The sequence below is a fragment of the Pseudophryne corroboree genome, chromosome 3 (genome assembly GCF_028390025.1).
Source record: "Pseudophryne corroboree isolate aPseCor3 chromosome 3, aPseCor3.hap2, whole genome shotgun sequence".
Taxonomy (NCBI): Eukaryota; Metazoa; Chordata; class Amphibia; order Anura; family Myobatrachidae; genus Pseudophryne; species Pseudophryne corroboree.
Window position 1 is genome coordinate 467,851,537 of NC_086446.1, and position 21,616 is coordinate 467,873,152.

At 49.6% G+C, this 21,616-nt stretch overlaps 1 protein-coding gene across 2 annotated transcripts in view; it reads left to right on the top strand.

Moving 5' to 3' along the window:
• CCDC40 (coiled-coil domain 40 molecular ruler complex subunit) overlaps nucleotides 1-21,616 on the top strand; it is a 130,608-nt gene that overhangs the window by 60,578 nt on the left and 48,414 nt on the right. For both annotated transcript variants that reach the window (XM_063960745.1, XM_063960746.1), the window contains exon 6: nucleotides 17,645-17,864. In XM_063960745.1, coding sequence (XP_063816815.1) covers nucleotides 17,645-17,864 — 220 coding nt within the window. The remainder of the gene's footprint in view (nucleotides 1-17,644; nucleotides 17,865-21,616) is intronic.

Consider the following 21,616-nt stretch of genomic DNA (forward strand, 5'->3'; position numbering starts at 1 on the left):
TTCCACGCAAGAATGCTGGACAAATGGTCCGGATCGCATCTTCAGATGCATCAGCGGATAACCCTGTCACCAAAGACAAGGGTGTCTCTCCTGTGGTGGTTGCAGAGTGCTCATCTTCTAGAGGGCCGCAGATTCGGCATTCAGGACTTGGTCCTGGTAACCACGGATGCCAGCCTGCGAGGCTGGGGAGCAGTCACACAGGAAAGAAATTTCCAGGGCTTGTGGTCAAGCCTGGAGACATCACTTCACATAAATATCTTGGAGCTAAGAGCCATTTACAATGCCCTAAGCCAAGCAAGACCTCTGCTTCAAGGTCAGCCGGTGCTGATCCAGTCGGACAACATCACGGCAGTCGCCCACGTAAACAGACAGGGCGGCACAAGAAGCAGGAGGGCAATGTCAGAAGCTGCAAGGATTTTTCGCTGGGCGGAAAATCATGTGATAGCATTGTCAGCAGTGTTCATTCCGGGGGTGGACAACTGGGAAGCAGACTTCCTCAGCAGGCACGACCTCCACCCGGGAGAGTGGGGACTTCACCCAGAAGTCTTCCACATGATTGTAAACCGTTGGGAAAAACCAAAGGTGGACATGATGGCGTCCCGCCTAAACAAAAAAATTGGACAGGTATTGCGCAAGGTCAAGGGACCCTCAGGCAATAGCTGTGGACGCTCTGGTAACACCGTGGGTGTACCAGTCAGTGTAGGTGTTCCCTCCTCTTCCTCTCATACCAAAAGTACTGAGAATTATAAGACAGAGGGGAGTAAGAACTATACTCGTGGTTCCGGATTGGCCAAGAAGGTCTTGGTACCCGGAATTTCAAGAGATGCTCACGGAGGACCCGTGGCCTCTACCTCTAAGAAGGGACCTGCTCCAGCAAGGACCCTGTCTATTCCAAGACTTACCGCGGCTGCGTTTGACGGCAGGGCGGTTGAACGCCGGATCCTGAAGGAAAAAGGCATTCCGGATGAAGTCATCCCTACCCTGATCAAAGCCAGGAAGGATGTAACCGCAAAGCATTATCACCGCATTTGGCGAAAATATGTTGCGTGGTGCGAGGCCAGTAAGGCCCCGATGGAGGAATTTCAACTAGGTCGATTCCTGCATTTCCTGCAAACAGGAGTGTCTATGGGCCTAAAATTGGGGTCCATTAAGGTTCAAATTTCGGCCCTGTAAATTTTCTTCCAGAAAGAACTAGCTTCAGTTCCTGAAGTTCAGACGTTTGTAAAAGGGGTACTGCATATACAGCCTCCTTTTGTGCCTCCAGTGGCACCTTGGGATCTCAATGTAGTTTTGGGGTTCCTAAAGTCACATTGATTTGAACCACTTGAATCTGTGGAGTTAAAATATCTCACATGGAAAGTGGTCATGCTGTTGGCCCTGGCCTCGGCCAGGCGCGTGTCAGAATTGGCGGCTTTATCCTGTAAAAGCCCTTATCTGATCTTCCATTCAGACAGGGCGGAATTGAGGACTCGTCCTCATTTTCTCCCTAAGGTGGTTTCAGCGTTTCATCTAAACCAACCTATTGTGGTACCTGCGGCTACTAGTGACTTGGAGGACTCCAAGTTGTTGGACGTAGTCAGGGCCCTGAAAATATATCTTTCCAGGACGGCTGGAGTCAGAAAATCTGACTCGCTGTTTATCCTGTATGCACCCAACAAGCTGGGTGATCCTGCTTCTAAGCAGACTATTGCTCGTTGGATTTGTACTACAATTCAGCTTGCACATTCTGTGGCAGGCCTGCCACAGCCAAAATCTGTAAAAGCCCACTCCACAAGGAAGGGGGGCTCATCTTGGGCGGCTGTCCGAGGGGTCTCGGCTTTACAACTTTGCCGAGCAGCTACTTGGTCAGGGGCAAACACATTTGCTAAATTCTACAAATTTGATACCCTGGCTGAGGAGGACCTGGAGTTCTCTCATTCGGTGCTGCAGAGTCATCCGCACTCTCCCGCCCGTTTGGGAGCTTTGGTATAATCCCCATGGTCCTTACGGAGTTCCCAGCATCCACTAGGACGTCAGAGAAAATAAGAATTTACTTACCGATAATTCTATTTCTCGTAGTCCGTAGTGGATGCTGGGCGCCCATCCCAAGTGCGGATTGTCTGCAATACTTGTACATAGTTAATGTTAACTAAAACGGGTTATTGTTGTGAGCCATCTATCCAGAGGCTCCTCTGTTATCATGCTGTTAACTGGGTTCAGATCACAAGTTGTACGGTGTGATTGGTGTGGCTGGTATGAGTCTTACCCGGGATTCATAAATCCTTCCTTATTGTGTACGCTCGTCCGGGCACAGTATCCTAACTGAGGCTTGGAGGGGGGTCATAGGGGGAGGAGCCAGTGCACACCAGGTAGTCCTAAAGCTTTACTTTTGTGCCCAGTCTCCTGCGGAGCCGCTATTCCCCATGGTCCTTACGGAGTTCCCAGCATCCACTACGGACTACGAGAAATAGAATTATCGGTAAGTAAATTCTTATTTTTACACATTACACAGTCCCCCTTTTTACACATTACACAGTCCCCCTTTTTACACATTACACAGTCCCCCTTTTTACACATTACAGCAGCAGAGTCCCCCGTTTTACACATTACAGCAGCAGAGTCCCCCTTTTTACACATTACAGCAGCAGAGTCCCCCTTTTTACACATTATGGCAGGCAAAGTCACACTTTCTGCTGCGGGGTACACTGGGCTCCACAAGTCTGGACAATGGGATGTAGGGTAGGATCTTGATCCGAGGCACCAACAGACTCAAAGCTTTGACTGTTCCCAGAATGCACAGCGCCGCCTCCTATATCACCCCGCCTCCCAGCACAGGAGCTCAGTTTTGTTAGTTGGTGCTGCAGTAAGCAGGCACTTAACAGAGGGGCTGCTCCAGGCAGCCCTAAGAAATGTTTTTTTTCCTGAAGAAAAAGTGAAGACTTCAGGGCAGCAGCAGTGGTAAATGTCTTGTGACATTCTCTGCTGCGGCTCCAGCCCTCCCCAGCGGCGCTGTACACTCCCGAGCCCTGGTTGCCGGGTACCTACAGCGGAGGCTCCGGTTTACTTCACGTTAGGCACACACGGCTGGGGCTCTCCAGGATCGCGTGGCCGCGCTTCGGGAGGTGGTAAGTGGGTCCTGCTTGCGGGACCCGGTCTTAATCGCGATCCGGCGGGGTCAGTGGGAGGCGGGCCGCGCGCGCTGGTGGTGGACACTGTGGATACAGGCGATCCCACTAGATCACCAGGGCATGGGCGCAGGTCAGGTTTTCTCTCAGAACCAATTTTAATATCGCCCACAGTACCCGGTGGTTTTGCCAGCAAGGGGGATAAGGCTTACACCTGAAGCCCCTCCCCCAGCCCCAGGGCGCCATTTCCAGCAAGTGTTCCCACCCTGGAGCTGCATCTCTGTCTTTTCCTCACTCCCTGTCGGTGTCTGCGGCGCCATTACTCCTCAGCTCACTGTTCCTGGGACTGCTTGGGCAAATCCTCCTATGTAAAGCCGCCTGGTTGTCAGCGCTGTGCCTTTACATGACACTTAAGTATTCTACCTGTCTTTTTAGACAGTGATAGTTAAGAAAGAGTGCATTTAGTCAGGGTTTTATAGTAAAATTACCCTGTGATATACATCCAGTTCTTACTGTGTAGTGTTATATCTATTGTTATATAGCTGTGTAAGCTAGTCCAGTGCAGTATTATTGTCAGTAATAACCTCTGCATTGTACAAACTGTGACTTTCTGTTGTTCACATGTGGATTTTCCTGACCTTTTGGAGGCTATTAAGTTAATTCTGCAGATTACGGATGATCCCGAGCCATCCGTCCCTCCTAAGAAACCAGATGGGTTCAAGAGTCAGAAGATGGTTAAACAAGTTTTACCTCACTCTGATCACCTAGTGGATATACGTCAGGAACCCTGGGAAAACCCGGGTACGAAGTTTGTGCCTTAAAAGAAGATGCTGGCTCGCTATCCCCTCGCGCCAGAGCTGTTTAAGAATTGGGAAACGCCTCCTCCAGTGGACTCACATGTGGCTAGGATGGTGGTTTCCTCAGCTCTACCTGTCACTACCGTCACGTCTCTGAAAGAGCCTACGGATAAACGTGTGGCGGGTTGTCTAAAAGCGATTTACACCCTCACGGGTGCTGCACAAACGCCCACTATTGCAGCTACATGGGCTGCTGAGGCTATTGAAGCATGGGCCTTGGAGTTAGAAGCTGAAATCTCCTCTGACCATGCTAGACAATGCTTGTCATATATTGTCACAGCTTCTCGATATATTAAAGAGGCGGCTTCTGATGCTGGTATCCTAGCAGCCAAGGCCTCTACTAAGTCAGTCCTGGCTCGCCGGATATTGTGGCTGAGATCCTGGTCTGTGGATCTGGACTCTACAAAAACCCTGGAGGTACTCCCTTTCAAGGGAGATATTCTGTTTGGGGAGGATTTAAATAAGATAGTGGCTGACTTGGCTGCTGCCAAAACTGCCTGTCTGCCTAATACCGCTCCTTTTGTGTCGAAGGCTAAAGGTACGTCCTTTCACCCCTTTCGTCCTTCAGGTAAAGCAAAAGGTCAGGCGTACCATAAGCAGGCCCGCACTTCCAAACCTGGTAAGCCGAAGCCCAAAAGAGCCTGGGCTGCCAGTCAGCCAGCTGCCAAGAACGATAAGCCTGCTGCATGACGGGGCGGGCCCCCCCTTGGGGGATCGGCTTCTAGGGTATACCCAGGAATGGTTGAAGACCACTTCAGATGCCTGGGTACGGGAAGTCGTCACTCGAGGTTATGCCATAGCCTTCAAAAACCGACCTTCTCATCGATTTTGCCAGACAGACGTCCCGTCGGACCAGACAAGGGCAAACACTCTGCATTCGGTGGTAGAGACCCTCCTGGATACAGTAGTCATAGTACAGGTGCCTCTTGTTCAGAGGGGCCGGGGGTACTATTCTCCGCTGTTTCTAGTCCCGAAACCGAATGGGTCCTCCCGGCCCATTCTCAACCTCAAGGCACTGAACAGGTTTGTGAAGGTTTCCAAGTTCCGTATGGAAACCCTTCGCTCTATAGTTCTGGCCTTGGAACCTGGGGACTACATGGTCTCCATGGACATACAGGATGTTTACCTGCATATTCCTATAGCAGTGTCACATCAACAATACCTGAGGTTCGCTATTGGCAACCTCCATTACCAGTTTCGGGCGTTACCTTTTGGTTTAACAACGGCTCCGCGAGTCTTCACCAAAGTTATGGCGGTGATGACGGTGGTACTCCGCCGTCAAGGGGTCAGGATACTGCCATATCTGGATGACTTGTTAATCCTGGCAAATTCCCCAGAACTTCTCCTGCGTCATCTGGATATGACGGTCCGGTTTCTACAAGCCCACGGGTGGCTCATCAACTGGAAGAAATCTTCCCTGGTCCCTGCTCAGAGCATGGTGCACCTGGGAGCGCTGTTGGACACTCACAACCAGAGGTTTTTCTTGTCTCAGGAGAAAGTCCTGAAGCTTCAGGACAGGATTCGTTGCTTCCTTTCTTGTCCGCAAGTGTCGATACATTCGGCGATGCAGGTGCTGGGCCTCATGGTGTCAGCATTCGACATGGTGGAGTATGCTCAATTCCATTCTCACCCCCTCCAGAAGCTGATTCTAGCCAAGTGGGACGGCCTGCCTCACCGGATCAGGTCTCAAATGATCTCATTGACTCCGGAGTTCCGTCTGTCGCTGCTCTGGTGGCTCCAGGACCAACAATTGTGCAGGGGCAGTGCCAGATTAAGGTCCATATGGGCCTGGAGCTGAAATATAGGAAGGGCCTATTGTGTGCCTCGGCAGGAGGTGTGAAGCGCTGCAGTGGTGTGACTAGTGATGTGGTGGTGTGATCAGTGTGGTGTGGGTGTGGTCTAAATAGGGGGTGTGGCCTATGCCATGTGAGTAACACAGTCACCACTTACTGACAGACACTACTTACTGACACACACGCACACACAACACAAAGCTTACTGACACAATCACCACTTACTGACAGACACTACTTACTAACACGCACAACACAAAACTTACCGACACAGACACCACTTACTGATCGATATTACTGACTGACACACACGCACAACACAGATAAACTTACTGACTCAGACATTACTTACTGACACACACACAACACAATACTTATACCGCTCTCACATCACAATGCCGGGTTCCACCTGGGAATTGGAAATGGGTCCATTCCTGGGTGGGACCCGGCATTGGACCCTACACACCGCCAACTCGACCCGGCAATTTGCTGGGTCGGGTTGCCATCCGTGGGCGGAGATGGAGTCGGCATCAGGGGCGGGTGCGGAGGCGGCACTGGGAGATGAGATCATCTCCGCGCCGCCACTCCCTATGCAGTGAACGGGTCCCGGGTTGCTTTATTCCCGGGTTGAATTACCGGGTCAGGCAACCCGGAATTCGCCCATGACCCCTTTCACAACGCACATCGAAACTTGTCGACCCGGCAATATACCCGGTCTATACCAGGTTATTTTTGCGGTGTGAAAGGGGTATTACTGACACAGACACCCACCACTTACTGACAGACACTACTTACTGACACACACAGTACAAAACCTACTGACAGACACTACTTACTGACACACACAGTACAAAACCTACTGACAGACACTACTTACTGACACACACACACACAACACAAAACTAACTGACATAGACACCACTTACTGACAGACACACACACACACACACACAATGCAAAACATACTGACAAAAATACTACTTACTGACACACAAACACAACACAAAACTTACTGACACAGACACCATGCAAAATGTACTGACACAAACACTACTTACTGACAGACACTTCTTACTGACACCAGTGCTGCACACAGAATTTTTTTCTCAGTGGTACTGTGCCTGCGCGCCGTGGGCGTGGTCACATGCCATTAAGGGATGTGACCATGTGACACTAGGTTGAGTGGTTATATATTATGTGAATCCATGGCACAGACACCGCCTGTCCCTGCGGACTACAGAGACAAGGACAGCAGGATGTGACACTGGTTATAGAATAAAAAATATTATATATAAGATGTGTACCCAGCACTCATCCTGTTATAATGTGAATATTTGCTCCAGTTCCCTCCTTCGGTTTTTCAAGCTGTGGACAGAGTACAATGAGGCAGCACTCCCGAGTCTTGCTGGTGCAGTAAGATTTATTAAGTAAGATTCTGGATCAATAAATCTTACTGCACCAGCAAAACTGGGGAGTGTCGCCTCATTGTACTTGTGAGGAGGGGTCCCGACCATTATAGTTACTCACCGGGGTGTAGTAAGAGTTGCCGGCGGCCGGGTCCCCGGCGGCCAGCATACCGGCGCCGGGATCCCGACCGCCGGCTTCCCGACAGCAGGGCGAGCGCAAATGAGCCCCTTGAGGGCTCGCTGCGCTCGCCATGCTGCGGGCACGGTGGCGTGCGTAAGCGCCACGCTATCCTCCCTCCAGGGGGGTCGTGGACCCCCAAGAGGGAGAAAAGGTGTTGGTATGCCGGTTGTCGGGATTCCGGCGCCGGTATACTGTGCGCCGGGATCCCAACGGTATACTGAATACCACCCACACACCGCTGACCCGGCACCCCACCGTCACTTTTTCTCTGCCAGTCTGCCAGGTGCGGGAGGGTGATGACATCACTTTCATGCTCGCAGCAGTCCTTTTCCTGGAAAAGGAAGAAGGTGCTGGCGGCGCCTCCGAGCAAGATCTAAGAGCTTGGTGGTGGTGTTTTACAGTGTGGCGGGGGTATGGCATACTGGCGGACACATTCTTAATGGTACGCCGTACCGGAGCGTACCGCCACACTTGCAGGACTGACTGACACACACACACAACGCAAAACATACTGACACACACGGCACAACACAAAACTTACACAGACACCACTTACTGACAGACACTACTTACTGACACACACACACACACACACACACACACAATGCAAAACTTACTGACACAGACACAATACAAAACTTACTGACACTACTTACTGACACATACACAACGCAAAACCTACTGACACTACTTACTGACGGACACTACTTACTCAGTGACACACACACACACCCCTCAAAACTTACTGACATAGACACCACTTACATAGGAGACCTCAGGGTCTGGTGTGGGCTGCTACTCGCATGGTTTTGCATGCCCTCTCAGCTCTGACATCCAGGGACCCAGCTCTCCTAGAAGACAGCAGCCTCCTGTCAAGACCCTTCCCCTCTTGCATGAGGCATGTTATTGTTGGGAAGCTGCAGCAGGAAAGGTAAGCTGCAGCAAAAGCATTTATGTTTTGATGGACAAGGGAGCGGGGCTTCGGACGGACACGAGGGCGGAGCCTCAGAGCTATCTCCGAGGCTCCGCCCCCATGCCCGTCCGAAGCCCCGCCCCCTCGCACATCAAAACATAAATGCTTTTGCTGCAGCTTACCTTTCCTGCTGCAGCTTCCCAACAATAACATGCCTCATGCAAGAGGGGAAGGGTCTTGACAGGAGGCTGCTGTCTCGGAGCTATTTCCGAGGCTCCGCCCCCGTGCCCGTCCGAAGCCCCGCCCCCTTGCAACACGAAGAGGTCAGGGCACAGGTTACCCAGTTTGGGGTGGGGATGAATGTGCAGCCGGAGGTGAGGGATCTGCTGTATGTGCTGACAGGAAATGTTTTTTTTCCTGTCAGCACTGGCTACTACCTGCACTGCAGGGAGGTCTGTGGGCCTATTTTCAATGGGGGGCTTGGAGCTGCAGCTCCATCCGCCCCATTGTTAATCCGGCCATGTGCAGGGGCCGTCCCTTCTGGATATCCAACTGGGTCCTGTTGATGCCAGTCTAAGAGGTTGGGGCGTGGTGCTGGAGCAGCACTCCTTGCAGGGTCGGTGGACCAAGGAGGAATCTCTCCTCTCGATCAACATTCTGGAGTTGCGGGCGGTCTTCAATGCATTGAACCTGGCCCAGCATTTAATTCAGAACCGTCCTGTTCAAGTACAGTCCGACAACGCCACCACAGTGGCTTACATAAATCATCAAGGCGGCACTCAAAGCCGTTTGGCAATGAAGGAAGCCTCACGGATTCTACGTTGGGCAGAACGCCATCTATCGGCAATATTCATTCTGGGAGTCCTGAATTGGGTAGCAGACTTTCTCAGTCGTCAGGACATGCATGCCGGCGAGTGGGGCCTCCATCCAGAAGTGTTTCAACTTCTCGTGGAAAGGTGGGGTCTTCCAGATGTGGATCTGATGGCGTCTCGACACAACACAAGGTTCCGGTCTTCGGAGCAAGGACAAGGGATCCTCAAGCAGCATTTGTGGATGAGCTGGCGGTGCCGTGGAGGTTTCGGCTGCCGTACGTGTTCCCTCCGGTGTCACTCCTGCCCAGGGTAATTCGGAAGTTCAAGCAAGAAGAAGGAAATCTGCTTCTCATAGCTCCTGCGTGGCCCAGACGGCACTGGTTCTCAGACCTGCAGGGCCTGTCGTCAGAGCGTCCAATTCTACTTCCACAATGCCCAGACCTCCTCGTTCAGGGCCCCTGTGTCTACCAGGTCCTAGCCCGGCTGTCTTTGACGGCGTGGCTCTTGAAGCTTCCGTCTTGAGGGCTAAGGGTTTTTCTGAAGAGGTCATTAAAACTATGTTGCGGGCCTGGAAACAAGCCTCTGCTCGGATTTACCATAGGGTCTGGCATTCATACTTTGTTTGGTGCGCATCTAACAATTATGACGCTTCCAAGTTTAGTACAGCCAAGCTTTTGGCTTTTCTTCAGCAGGGCCTGGACTTAGGCCTGCGTCTGGCCTCCCTCAAGGTTCATATTTCTGCCTTGTCGGTGTGGTTTCAGAGAAAAATTGCGACTTTGCCTGATGTTCATACTTTCACTAAGGGTGTGTTGCGTATCCAACCTCCCTGTGTCCCGCCTGTGGCTCCTTGGGACTTGTCGGTGGTTTTGAAGGCGTTGCAGGAACCTCCATTTGAACCCCTGGGTTCAGCTGACCTTAAGTGGCTTTCCTTTAAGGTGGTGTTCTTGCTGGCTATTGCCTCTGCTAGAAGAGTATCGGATCTGGGTGCCTTGTCTTGTAGTTCCCAATATCTGATTTTTCACCGTGACCGGGTGGTTCTTAGGACTCGTCCCGGATATTTACCTAAGGTGGTTTCTTCGTTCCACCTTAATCAGGAGATTGTGGTTCCGACCTTTGTCTCTCCTGATTTGTCTCCCAAAGAGCGGTCTTTGGATGTGGTACGGGCTCTCCATATCTATGTGACGAGAACTGCTTCTATTCGAAAATCTGATTCTCTGTTTGTTTTGTTTGGATTTTACAAACGTGGCTGGCCTGCTCACAAGCAGACCCTGGCCAGATGGATTAGAATGGTGATTGCACATGCTTATGTGAAGGCTGGTCTCTCTGTTCCTGTTCACATTAAGGCCCATTCTACTCGGTCTGTTGGACCTTCTTGGGCGACCCTTGAACAATTGTGCAAGGCGGCTACGTGGTCTTCCGTGAACACGTTCATACCGTTCTATGCCTTCGATACTGCCGCTTCCCAGGATGCTTCCTTTGGACACCGGGTTCTTGTGCCCGCTACAGTGCGTCCCCTCCCATAAGGAACTGCTTTAGGACATCCCCATTGTCCAGACTTGTGGAGCCCAGTGTACCCCGCAGCAGTTTTATGGTAAGAACTTACCTTTGTTAAAACTCTTTCTGCGAGGTACACTGGGCTCCACAAGGCGCTTACCCTGACGCACTTAGCTTCTTTGGGTATGGCATTAGACTTCTCTTGTCGTGAGAGTGTGGTGTATGTGGCTACTAACCGTTGTTGTCTCTTTTCCTGCTACTGCATTGGGCTGGTTAACTAAAAACTGAGCTCCTGTGCTGGGAGGTGGGGTGATATAGGATGCGGCGCTGTGCATTCTGGGAACAGTCAAAGCTTTGAGTCTGTTGGTGCCTTAGATCAAGATCCTACTCTACACCCCATTGTCCAGACTTGTGGAGCCCAGTGTACCTCGCAGAAAGAGTTTCAACAAAGGTAAGTTCTTACCATAAAACTCGTTTTTTACACATTACGGCAGGCAGAGTACCTCTTTTTACACATTACACTAGGCAGAGTCCACACACGTTATGGCAGGCTTTTACAAAGGGAAGGAGGGTGAGAGAGAGAAAAGGAGAGAAAGGGAAAGAGTGAGTTATAATTACGTTTGCTCTGGGGCAGCACTAAGAGCAGTGGGCGAATGGTAGCATCCCTCCAGCACCGCCCTGCAGTCTGACACAATGTCCCCGATGTCACGGTACTGGCCTGAGAAGAGCTTCTCTATCCTCAGCAGCGCTATGGGTGGGGAGCAGAGGACATCCGAGATAGGTGTGTGGCTCGCGGGACTCGGGAGAGCAGCATCTCTTTCTCCACATTCTGATCCCAATGGCCGGGATCCGGGGTCATCGCGGCCGCGTCTTCTCAGGAGCTAGTCTGCACTCCCTTCCTTTGGCTCTGCCTCCTCCCCCGGCTGGGAACTATGGCAGTGGAGGCGGAGTCCACACAGGACAGGCAGCGCTGCCTGCTGTACTGTATATCAGTAACAGTGCTCCTGGGAGAGAAGGAGCCGGGTACACTGTTACTGTTATACATTGCAGCAGGCGGATAATACTCGGCGGCGCAAAAACATTTAGGTGATCTCGGGGTAAGGCGGACGGTTGCGCCCACAGATCAACTGCGCTGTGTGCAACGCACCGTCCGCACTGCCCTAGTTCCTAGTTATGGCCCTGGTGTGTGTGTGTGTGTGTGTGTATGTGTGCTGGCTCCTCCCCTCAATGCCCCTCCTACCAGACTCTGTTTAGAAAAAGGTGCCCAAGGAGCCGGGTGCACTTCTCTGGAGATCCAGAGATTTTTCTTCCTTTTTATTTTAGTTTATTATTTTCAGCTAGCTCTGGTTGGCAACCAGACTACCTGCTTCGTGGGACTTAGAGGGGAACACCGAACTAACCTCCTGAGGGTTAATGGTTTGTAATCCCAGTTGACAGGAAACTGAGCTCATTCCAGCAGCTAGCCGCCACCCTCTAACAGATACCGAAGATCGTCAGGTGTGGTGAGTGTTACAGAGGGGCCCCGGTTAGCGGGTCCTTGGTGCAGTTTTGGCGGCAGATTTCTGATTCTGATCAGAATAATGATGATATGGATGAGGATAGCTCTCTGTCCCCAGGGGGGAAGGCCCTCATCTTTGCTGTGAGAGAGGCTCTTCACATACCGGATCAGGAGTTGTATTTTAACTTTAGACCAAAGACCTCAGCAATTTTTCCTGTGTCTAAAGAGTTAAACTCCCTGGCCAGGGAGGTATGGTTAAACCCTGATAAAAGAAAATTAAATTCCTCAAAAGGTTTTTAACTACATTTCCCTTCCCTGATGAGGACAGGAAGGCATGGGAAAAACCCCCGTCAGTCGCTGCGTCTGTGTCCAGACTGTCTAAGAAATTGGTACTGCCGGTGCCAGGGGCTATGGGGTCTATTTTCTAAGCCTTGGATGGAGATAAAGTGGACGGAGATAAAGTACCAGCCAATCGTCTCCTAACTGTCATTTTTCAAACCCAGCCTGTGACATGGTAGTTAGAAGCTGATTGGCTGGGGCGTAGAGCAGCGCCTGCCACCGTATAGATCCCCTATATCACTAAAATAGACAGATGACCTTAAGATTGAGACCACGCTCAAGGCAATCTATACGGTGGCAGGCGCTGCTCTACGCCCCACAATTGTTTGTGGGTGGATTTCCAGGGTGATAGTTAAGTGGTCTGATAACGTTATTGACGGTTTAGACACTTTGCCCCGGGATGAGGTAGTTACTCTGCTGCAACATATACAGGATGCTGCAAATTTTATGAGCGAGGCTATTAAGGAGTTGTGTAAGATTAATGTCTGCACTACTGCTATGGCTGTTTCGGAGCGCAGAGCTCTGTGGGTTACGTCAGTGGTCAGCAGATGCTGAATACAAAAAGGTGATGCCTTGTTTGGAGACTAATTAAATAAATGGATCTCCCAAGCAATGGCGGGTAAGTCTTCCTATCTTCTGTTGGCTGTGCCACCTCCTAGACGTTCTTACACAAGACCCTCCTTGCAGTCCTTTCGTTTGGCAAGGTTCAGAGGCACCTCCACCACTTCAAGAGGATCTCGTGGTAAGTCCCGTAAACCTGCTCCTGCTGTCTCCCTGGACCAGACCACCGGATCCCCTGCCGCTAAGCCTTCTGTGTGACAGTTGGCCCCAGCAGCAGGGCGACTTTCAGGTATGTGCCCGCCTTCAACACTTCGCCCACGTGCGGGCGGAGTCCTGCCGGGATCCTTGGCTCCCTCCTCGCTGATTTTGAAAGTCAGGCTTACCAGTTTTACCCGCAGCAAAAGTTATCTTACAAGAGGCTATTCAAAAACTTTGCCAGACAGGGGTTTTTACTCCAGTCTTTTTGTCATTCCCAAACCAGACGGTTCGGTGCGCCCCATCAGGGCAGTACGGATGGTGTAATGGTTAGCATTACTGCCTCACAGTACTGAGGTCATGGGTTCGATTCCCACCATGGCCCAACTGTGTGGAGTTTGTATATTCTCCCCGTACTTGCGTGGGTTTCCTCTGGGTACCCCGGTTTCCTCCCACAATCCATAAATATACTGGTAGGTTAATTGGATCCCAACAAAAATGAACCCTAGCCTGAATGTGTGTGCGTGTACATGTGGTAGGGAATATAGATTGTAAGCTCCACTGGGGCAGGGACTGATGTGAATGGCCAAATCTTCTCTGTAAAGTGCTGAGGAATATGTGTGCACTATATAAATAACTGGTAATAAATAAATAATAATAAATCTTGAACCTGTATCTGCGGGTATTCAAATTCAAGATGTAATCCCTGCGGGCGGTGGTGTCTGCTCTGGAGGAGGGGGAGTTCCTGGTGTCTCTGGACGTCAAGGATGCTTACCTACACATTCCCATGTGGCCCCCTCATCAGGCTTACCTCAGGTTCGCCATATTGGACGACCATTTCCAGTTTCAGGCCTTACCCTTCGGATTATACACGGCTCCGAGGGTCTTCACCGAGGTCATGGCGGAAAAGGTGCTGCAACTGCGCATGATGGGAGTGAACATAGGGCCTAATTTAGAGTTGATCGCAGCAGCAAATTTGTTAGCAGTTGGGCAAAACCATGTGCACTGCAGGGGAGGCAGATATAACATGTGCAGAGAGAGTTAGATTTGGGTGGGGTGTGTTCAATCTGCAATCTAAATTGCAGTGTAAAAATAAAGCAGCCAGTATTTACCATGCACAGAAACAAAATAACCCACCCAAATCTAACTCTCTCTGCACATGTTATATCTGCCTCCCCTGAAGTGCCCATGGTTTTGCCCAACTGCTAACAAAATTCCTGCTGCGATCAACTCAGAATTACCCCCATGGTTTTGCCCAACTGCTAACAAATTTGCTGCTGCGATCAACTCTGAATTACCCCCATAGTCCCCTACTTGGATGATCTCCTGATAAAGGCTATGTCCAGGGAACGTCTGCTGCACATCATCGATCTGACGACTCGCCTGCTTATGGATAATGGGTGATTCCTACATTTTCAGAAATCTCACCTGGAACCGACCCGTTCCTGGAAATGATACTCGATACAGTGTCTCAAAAGGTGTTCTCCCGATGGACAAGGCCTTGACTATCCAGTCTATGGTGCGCTTTGTGCTCAGTCCTCGCAGGGTATCCATAAATCTTTGCACCCGATTACTGGTCAAGATGGTGGCTGCTTACGAGGCAATCCAATACGGCAGATTTCATGCCCAAACATTTCAGCTGGATCTGCTGGACAAATGGTCTGGTCTCGCCTTCACATGCATCAGGAAGTGACCTTGTCTCCGTAAGCCCGGATTTCTCAATTATGGTGGCTACAAATTCCTCACCTGGTAGAGGGCAGGAGTTTCAACATCCACTCATGGATTCTACTGACAACAGAGGCCAGCCACCGGGGTTGGGGGGCTGTGACCCAAGGGGGCCAGTTTCAGAGGACATGGTCGAGACAGGAATCGGTTCTGCCGATAAACATCCTGGAACTCAGGGCAATTTACTATGCCCTTCTGCAGGCTTCTCATCTACTTGAACGATCGGGGGATCCAGGTTCAGTCGGACAATGCCACGGCGGTTGCATACATAAACCGACAAGGGAGAACAAGAAGCAGAGCGGCGATGCGAGAGGTGCCAAAAATCCTCCTCTGGGAAGCGGCCAACGCAAGGGCCATCTCCGCTATATTCATTCCAGGAGTGGGCAACTGGGAAGCAGACTTTCTCAGCAGGCACGACCTCCATCCGGGGCAATGGGGCTACATTCCCAGGTGTTTCAACAGTTAATTCACCGGTGGGGCTGTCCGCAGATAGATCTGATGGCTTCTCGACTCGGCAAGAAGCTATGCCGTTACTGCTCCAGAACGAGTTATCCACAGGCTGTTGCAGTGGACGCGCTGACGACTCCGTGGATGTACCAGTTTGTTTACCTGTTCCCTCCTCTACCGCTAATCCCAAGAGTTTTCAAAAGACTAAGAAGGGAAAGCGTTCAGGCAATTCTAATTGCCCCGGATTGGCCTCGACGGGCGTAGTACTCGGACCTCCTAACCATGGCGCTAGAGGATCCCTGGTCTCTGCTGCTACAAAATGATCTTCAGCATGGTCCGTTCGTCTATCCAGACTTACAATGGCTGCGTTTGACGGTTTGGAAGTTGAGAGGGAAATTCTAGCTAGAAAGGGTCTTCCATCCCGGGTCATTTCCACCATGGTCCAGGCCAGGAACATGGTTACATCAAAACATTATCATCATATCTGGTAAAAGTGTGTTTCATGGTGTGAATGGTTTCTCCCAGGGAATTTAGAATTGGTCGTTTTCTACTTTTCCTGCAAGCGGGCGTGGATATGGGCCTACGGTTAGGCTCCATCAAAGTTCAGATTTCTGCGCTCTCTATTTTCTTCCAGAAACAACTTGTTGTGTTGCCTGAAGTACAAACTTTCCTAAAGGGAGTTCTTCATTTGCAACCGCCCTTTGTACCTCCACAGGTCCATGGGACCTCAATGTGGTGTTGTCCTTTCTCGAATCGGACTGGTTTGAACCCTTACATAGGGTGGAGTTAAAATTTCTCACCTGGAAGAAGGTGATGTTGTTAGCATTGTTAGCATTGGCGTCTGCCAGACGTGTGTTTCTGAGTTGGGGACCTGTAACCCCAAACAGATCACATTTTTCAGGTCACCAGCAGGTGCACAGGTGTATTCATTACTCACTGACACATTTTAAGACTTCCATAGGTGGAGCTAATTATTTCACTTGTGATTCTGTGAGGAGACCTGGAAAATGTTAACTGTTTAGGGGCTTGAGGACCAAGTTTGAGAACCTATGGATTAGAACAATTACTTATTGATACCCCTTTCACTCCGCACAAATAACCCGGAATCAACCCAGTATATTGACAAGTCAAAGCGGGTTGCTGTGCGGTGTCAAAGGGGTCATTCCAGAATTTCTGGGTCTCCTGACCAAGTATTTCAACCTGGGAATAAAGAAGGGTTATTCCCGGGTCAGGTGCAGTGTGAACAGGTTGCTGGATCGATGCGACCTGGGACCCATTCACAGTATAGGCAGAGGCGGCGTGGAGATGATCTCATCTCCCAGCGTCGCCTCCGCACCCACCCCCGATGCCGCCTCGGTCCCCGCCCCCAATGGCAACCCGACCCAGCATATTGCCAGGTTGGGAAGCCAGTGTGAAAGGTCCAATGCCGGGTCGCAACTGAGAATGAACGGTTTCCAAATTCCGGGTGTGACCCGGCATTACGATACATTTAAACATGCTTTCATTAATTATACAGACATTCCTTCTCTTTTACATCTTCCTTATTTATATTGCTTTCTCCCATTACCACAGGCACTGTTACATATTGCTCTTACTAGCCCTTTTTTCCATATATGGAGACGAATACTGTACTGTGCTGCTTTTCTCATTTCTACAAGGAAACATTGGTGCATAATTGGTTCTTGTGTCTGATTGTACTTCTCCTGCTTGTGCACTGTGCTGACTTTGTATATGTACACCCTGTTTTCTTGGCTTGGAGCATTCACTTATAACTATTTGACGCTAAATAAGGTTGTAGTTTTCCAGCCTCTATCCCACATAGTATATATGAATTATGCACGTATTGGACCCAATTCAAAGTGATTGCAAAAAAACATTTTCCTCTAATGGGCAAAACCGTGTGCACTGCAGGGGGGGGCAGATGTAACATGTGCAGAGAGAGTTAGATGTGGGTGGGGTTTGTTCGAACAAATCTTAATTGCGGTGTAAAAATAAAGCAGCCGGTACTTACCCTGCACTGAAACAAAATAACCCACCCAAATCTAACTCTCTCTGCACATGTTATATCTGCCCCCCCTGCAGTGTACATGGTTTTGCCCATTAGAGGAAAAAATTTTTTTTGCAACCAACCTTGTATTAGGCCTGTATTCGGCCTGTTGTCCAGAAGTAAAATAAAATACACTTGCAGGGGTTGTGATGTTAGATACTAGACTTCCTACTTTTCTTTTTTTCTTTTGTAGGTCGAAGATGAATTGTCAAACGTATCATAGTTAAATCAAAATACATGTAGAGTTCTAAAATGTACTATTATCTTTGCAGAGCACATCTATGAAGAAAAATAAAAGTGAACGTGAGGATCTTGGTGTGATCCTTTATGGCATACAGCAAGAATTGGCTCGTCTACAGATGGGACTGGAGCAGCAACATGATAAACATTCTCAGGTCTCCACCCTGCGTCGGCAAATGGAAGAGGAGCTGCAAAGCATCAGGAATTTGTATAAGAAAACCCACCAGACTACAGACAAGGAGCGTAAGATGAGTAAGTATAAGGTGTGACCATATTGTTAGACCATAACTATGTATAGTGCCATGGTTTGACGTCGCAAACACACCCAGCGTTCGCCCAGACGCTCCTCCGTTTTTCCCAGAAACGGTAGCGTTTTTTCAAACACTCCCATAAAACGGCCAGTTTCCGCCCAGAAACACCCACTTCCTGTCAATCACATTACGATCACCAGAACGAAGAAAAAACCTCGTAATGCCGTGAGTAAAATACCTAACTGCATAGCAAATTTACTTGGCGCAGTCGCAGTGCGAACATTGCGCATGCGCAGTTAGCGGAAAATCGCTGCGATGCGAAGAAAATTACCGATCGAGCAACTCGGAATGACCACCATTGTTTTACCAACTGTGAAACTGTGAAATACCGGGGTGCTTAACCTGGGTTATTGTCCCTGGTCCCTTTCACACTGTTAAAAAAAAAAAAAACCCCAGGTTACTGTGCATTCACGTGCAATAACCTGGGTAACTTATTTTTAACAGTGTTAAAGGGGTATTACTCTTTGTTTGTCTGGTACCCCGTTTTGTTTTGTACCCAACTGAAAAAGACTGAATATTCTGGCGCTTATAAAGATAAATATTAATAAATAAATTCTCACTTACAGTAGTTGTTATATTGCACCAGTACAGGTAGGAAGCTTCTGGATTACAACATCCAGGAAGAAAAAGACATACAAAGGAAACTCTACAGGCCAAAATAGTGCAGAGTCCTGCCTCACCTCCTCTATGGCCCTGCACCCGTCAGCCTCCCCACATGCTTCCTCCCTCTAATAACATCATATCGCTGCATCTATACAACTATAACTAATAATAACAACTGTGTAATAATAAGAATTTACTTACCGATAATTCTATTTCTCGGAGTCCGTAGTGGATGCTGGGGTTCCTGAAAGGACCATGGGGAATAGCGGCTCCGCAGGAGACAGGGCACAAAAAGTAAAGCTTTTCCAGATCAGGTGGTGTGCACTGGCTCCTCCCCCTATGACCCTCCTCCAGACTCCAGTTAGGTACTGTGCCCGGACGAGCGTACACAATAAGGGAGGATTTTGAATCCCGGGTAAGACTCATACCAGCCACACCAATCACACCGTACAACTTGTGATCTAAACCCAGTTAACAGTATGATAACAAAGGGAGCCTCTGAAAGACGGCTTCCTACAACAATAACCCGATTTTTGTAACAATAACTATGTACAAGTATTGCAGAATAATCCGCACTTGGGATGGGCGCCCAGCATCCACTACGGACTCCGAGAAATAGAATTATCGGTAAGTAAATTCTTATTTTCTCTATCGTCCTAGTGGATGCTGGGGTTCCTGAAAGGACCATGGGGATTATACCAAAGCTCCCAAACGGGCGGGAGAGTGCGGATGACTCTGCAGCACCGAATGAGAGAACTCCAGGTCCTCTTTTGCCAGGGTATCAAATTTGTAAAATTTTACAAACGTGTTCTCCCCCGACCACGTAGCTGCTCGGCAGAGTTGTAATGCCGAGACCCCTCGGGCAGCCGCCCAAGATGAGCCCACCTTCCTTGTGGAATGGGCATTTACATATTTTTTGCTGTGGCAAGCCTGCCACAGAATGTGCAAGCTGAATTGTACTACAAATCCAACGAGCAATAGTCTGCTTAGAAGCAGGAGCACCCAGCTTGTTGGGTGCATACAGGATAAACAGCAAGTCAGATTTCCTGACTCCAGCCGACCTGGAAACTATATTTTCAGGGTCCTGACAACATCCAGCAACTTGGAGTCCTCCAAGTCCCTAGTAGCCGCAGGCACCACAATAAGCTGGTTCAGGTGAAACGCTGACACCACCTTAGGGAGAAACTGGGGACGAGTCCACAGCTTTGCTCTGTCCGAATGGACAATCAGATATGGCTTTGTGAGATAAAGCCGCCAATTCTGACACTCGCCTGGCCGAGGCCAGGACCAACAGCATGGTCACTTTCCATGTGAGATATATCAAATCCACAGATTTGAGTTGTTTAAAACAATGTGATTTTAGGAATCCCAAACTACGTTGAGATCGCCCAGTGCCACTGGAGACATCAAAAAGGGGTTGTATATGCAGTACTCCCTTAACAACTTCTGGACTTCAGGAACTGAAGCCAATTTCTTTCTGGAAGAAAATCGACCGGTCGAAATTTTAACCTTAATGGACCCCAATTTGAGACCCATATACACTCCTGCTTGCAGGAAATGTAGGAATTAACCTAGTTGAAATTCTTCCGTGGAGCCTTCCTGGCCTCACACCATGGAACATATTTTCACCTAAGCGGTGATAATGTTGTGCGGTCACCTCCTTCCTGGCTCTGACCAGGGTAGGGATGACCTCTTCCGGAATGCCTTTTTCCCTTAGGATCCGGCGTTCACCCGCCCTGGCGTCAACGCAGCTGCGGTAAGTCATGGAACAGACATGATTCTTGCTGAATCAAGATCCTTTCTAGTATCTCTTGAAGTTCCGGGTACCAAGTTCTTCTTGGCCCAAACCGGAACCCCGAGTATAGTTCTTACTCCTCTCCTTCCTATCATTCTCCATACACTGGGTATGAAAGGCCGAGGAGGGAACACATACACCGACTGGTACACCCACGGTGTTACCAGAGCGTCCCAGCTATTGCCTGAGGGTCTCTAGACCTGGCGCTTCATGTGGGACGCCATCATAACCACCTTTGGTCTTTCCCAACGGTTTACAAACATGTGGAAACTTCCAGATGAAGTTCCCACTTTTCCGGGTGGAATTCATTTATGCTGAGGAAATCTTCCTAGTTGTCCACTCCCGGAACGAACACTGCTGACAGTGTTATCACATGATCTTTCGCCCAGCGAAGAATCCTTGCTGTCATTGCCCTCCTGCTTCTTGTGCCGCCCCGTCTGTTTACGTGGGCGACTGCCATGATGATGTCCTACTGGATCAGCACCGGTTGACTTTGAAGCAGAGGTCTTCCTAGGCTCAGAGCATCGTAAATTGCCCTTAGCTCCAGTATATTCATGTGGAGAGAAATCTCCAGACTTGACCACACTTCCTTGGAAATTTCTTCCTTGTGTGACTGTTCCCCAGCCTCTCAGGCTGGCATCCGTGGTCACCAGAACACAGTCCTGAATGCTGAATGTGCTGCCCTCTAGAAGATGAGCACTCTGCAGCCCCCACAGAAGAGACACCCTTGTCCTTGGAGACAGGGTTATCCGCTGATGCATCTGAAAATGCGATCCGGACCATTCGTCCAGCAAATCCCCCTGAAAAGTTTTTGCGTGAGATCTGCCGAATGGAATCGCTTCGTAAGAAGCCACCATTTTTCCCAGGACTCCTGTGCATTGATGCACTGATACTTGGCCTGGATTTAGGAGGTTTCTGACTAGGTCGGATAACTCCCTGGCTTTCCCCTCCAGGAGAAATACCTCTTTCTGGACTATGCCCAGAATCATTCCTAGGAACAGCAGACGTATCATCGGAAAACAGCTGCGATTTTTGGAATATTTAGAATCCACTCGTGCTGTCGTAGAACTACTTTAGATAGTTCTTTTCCGACCTCCAACTGTTCTCTGGAAACTTGTCCCTTTCAGGATATCGTCCAAGTAAGGGATAATTTAGATGCCTTTCTTCTTTTAAGAATCATCTTTTCGGCCATTACCTTGGTAAAGGCCCGGGGTGCCGTGGATAATTCAACGGCAGCGTCTGAAACTGATATTGACAGTTCTGTATCACGAACCAGAGGTACCCTTGTTGAGAAG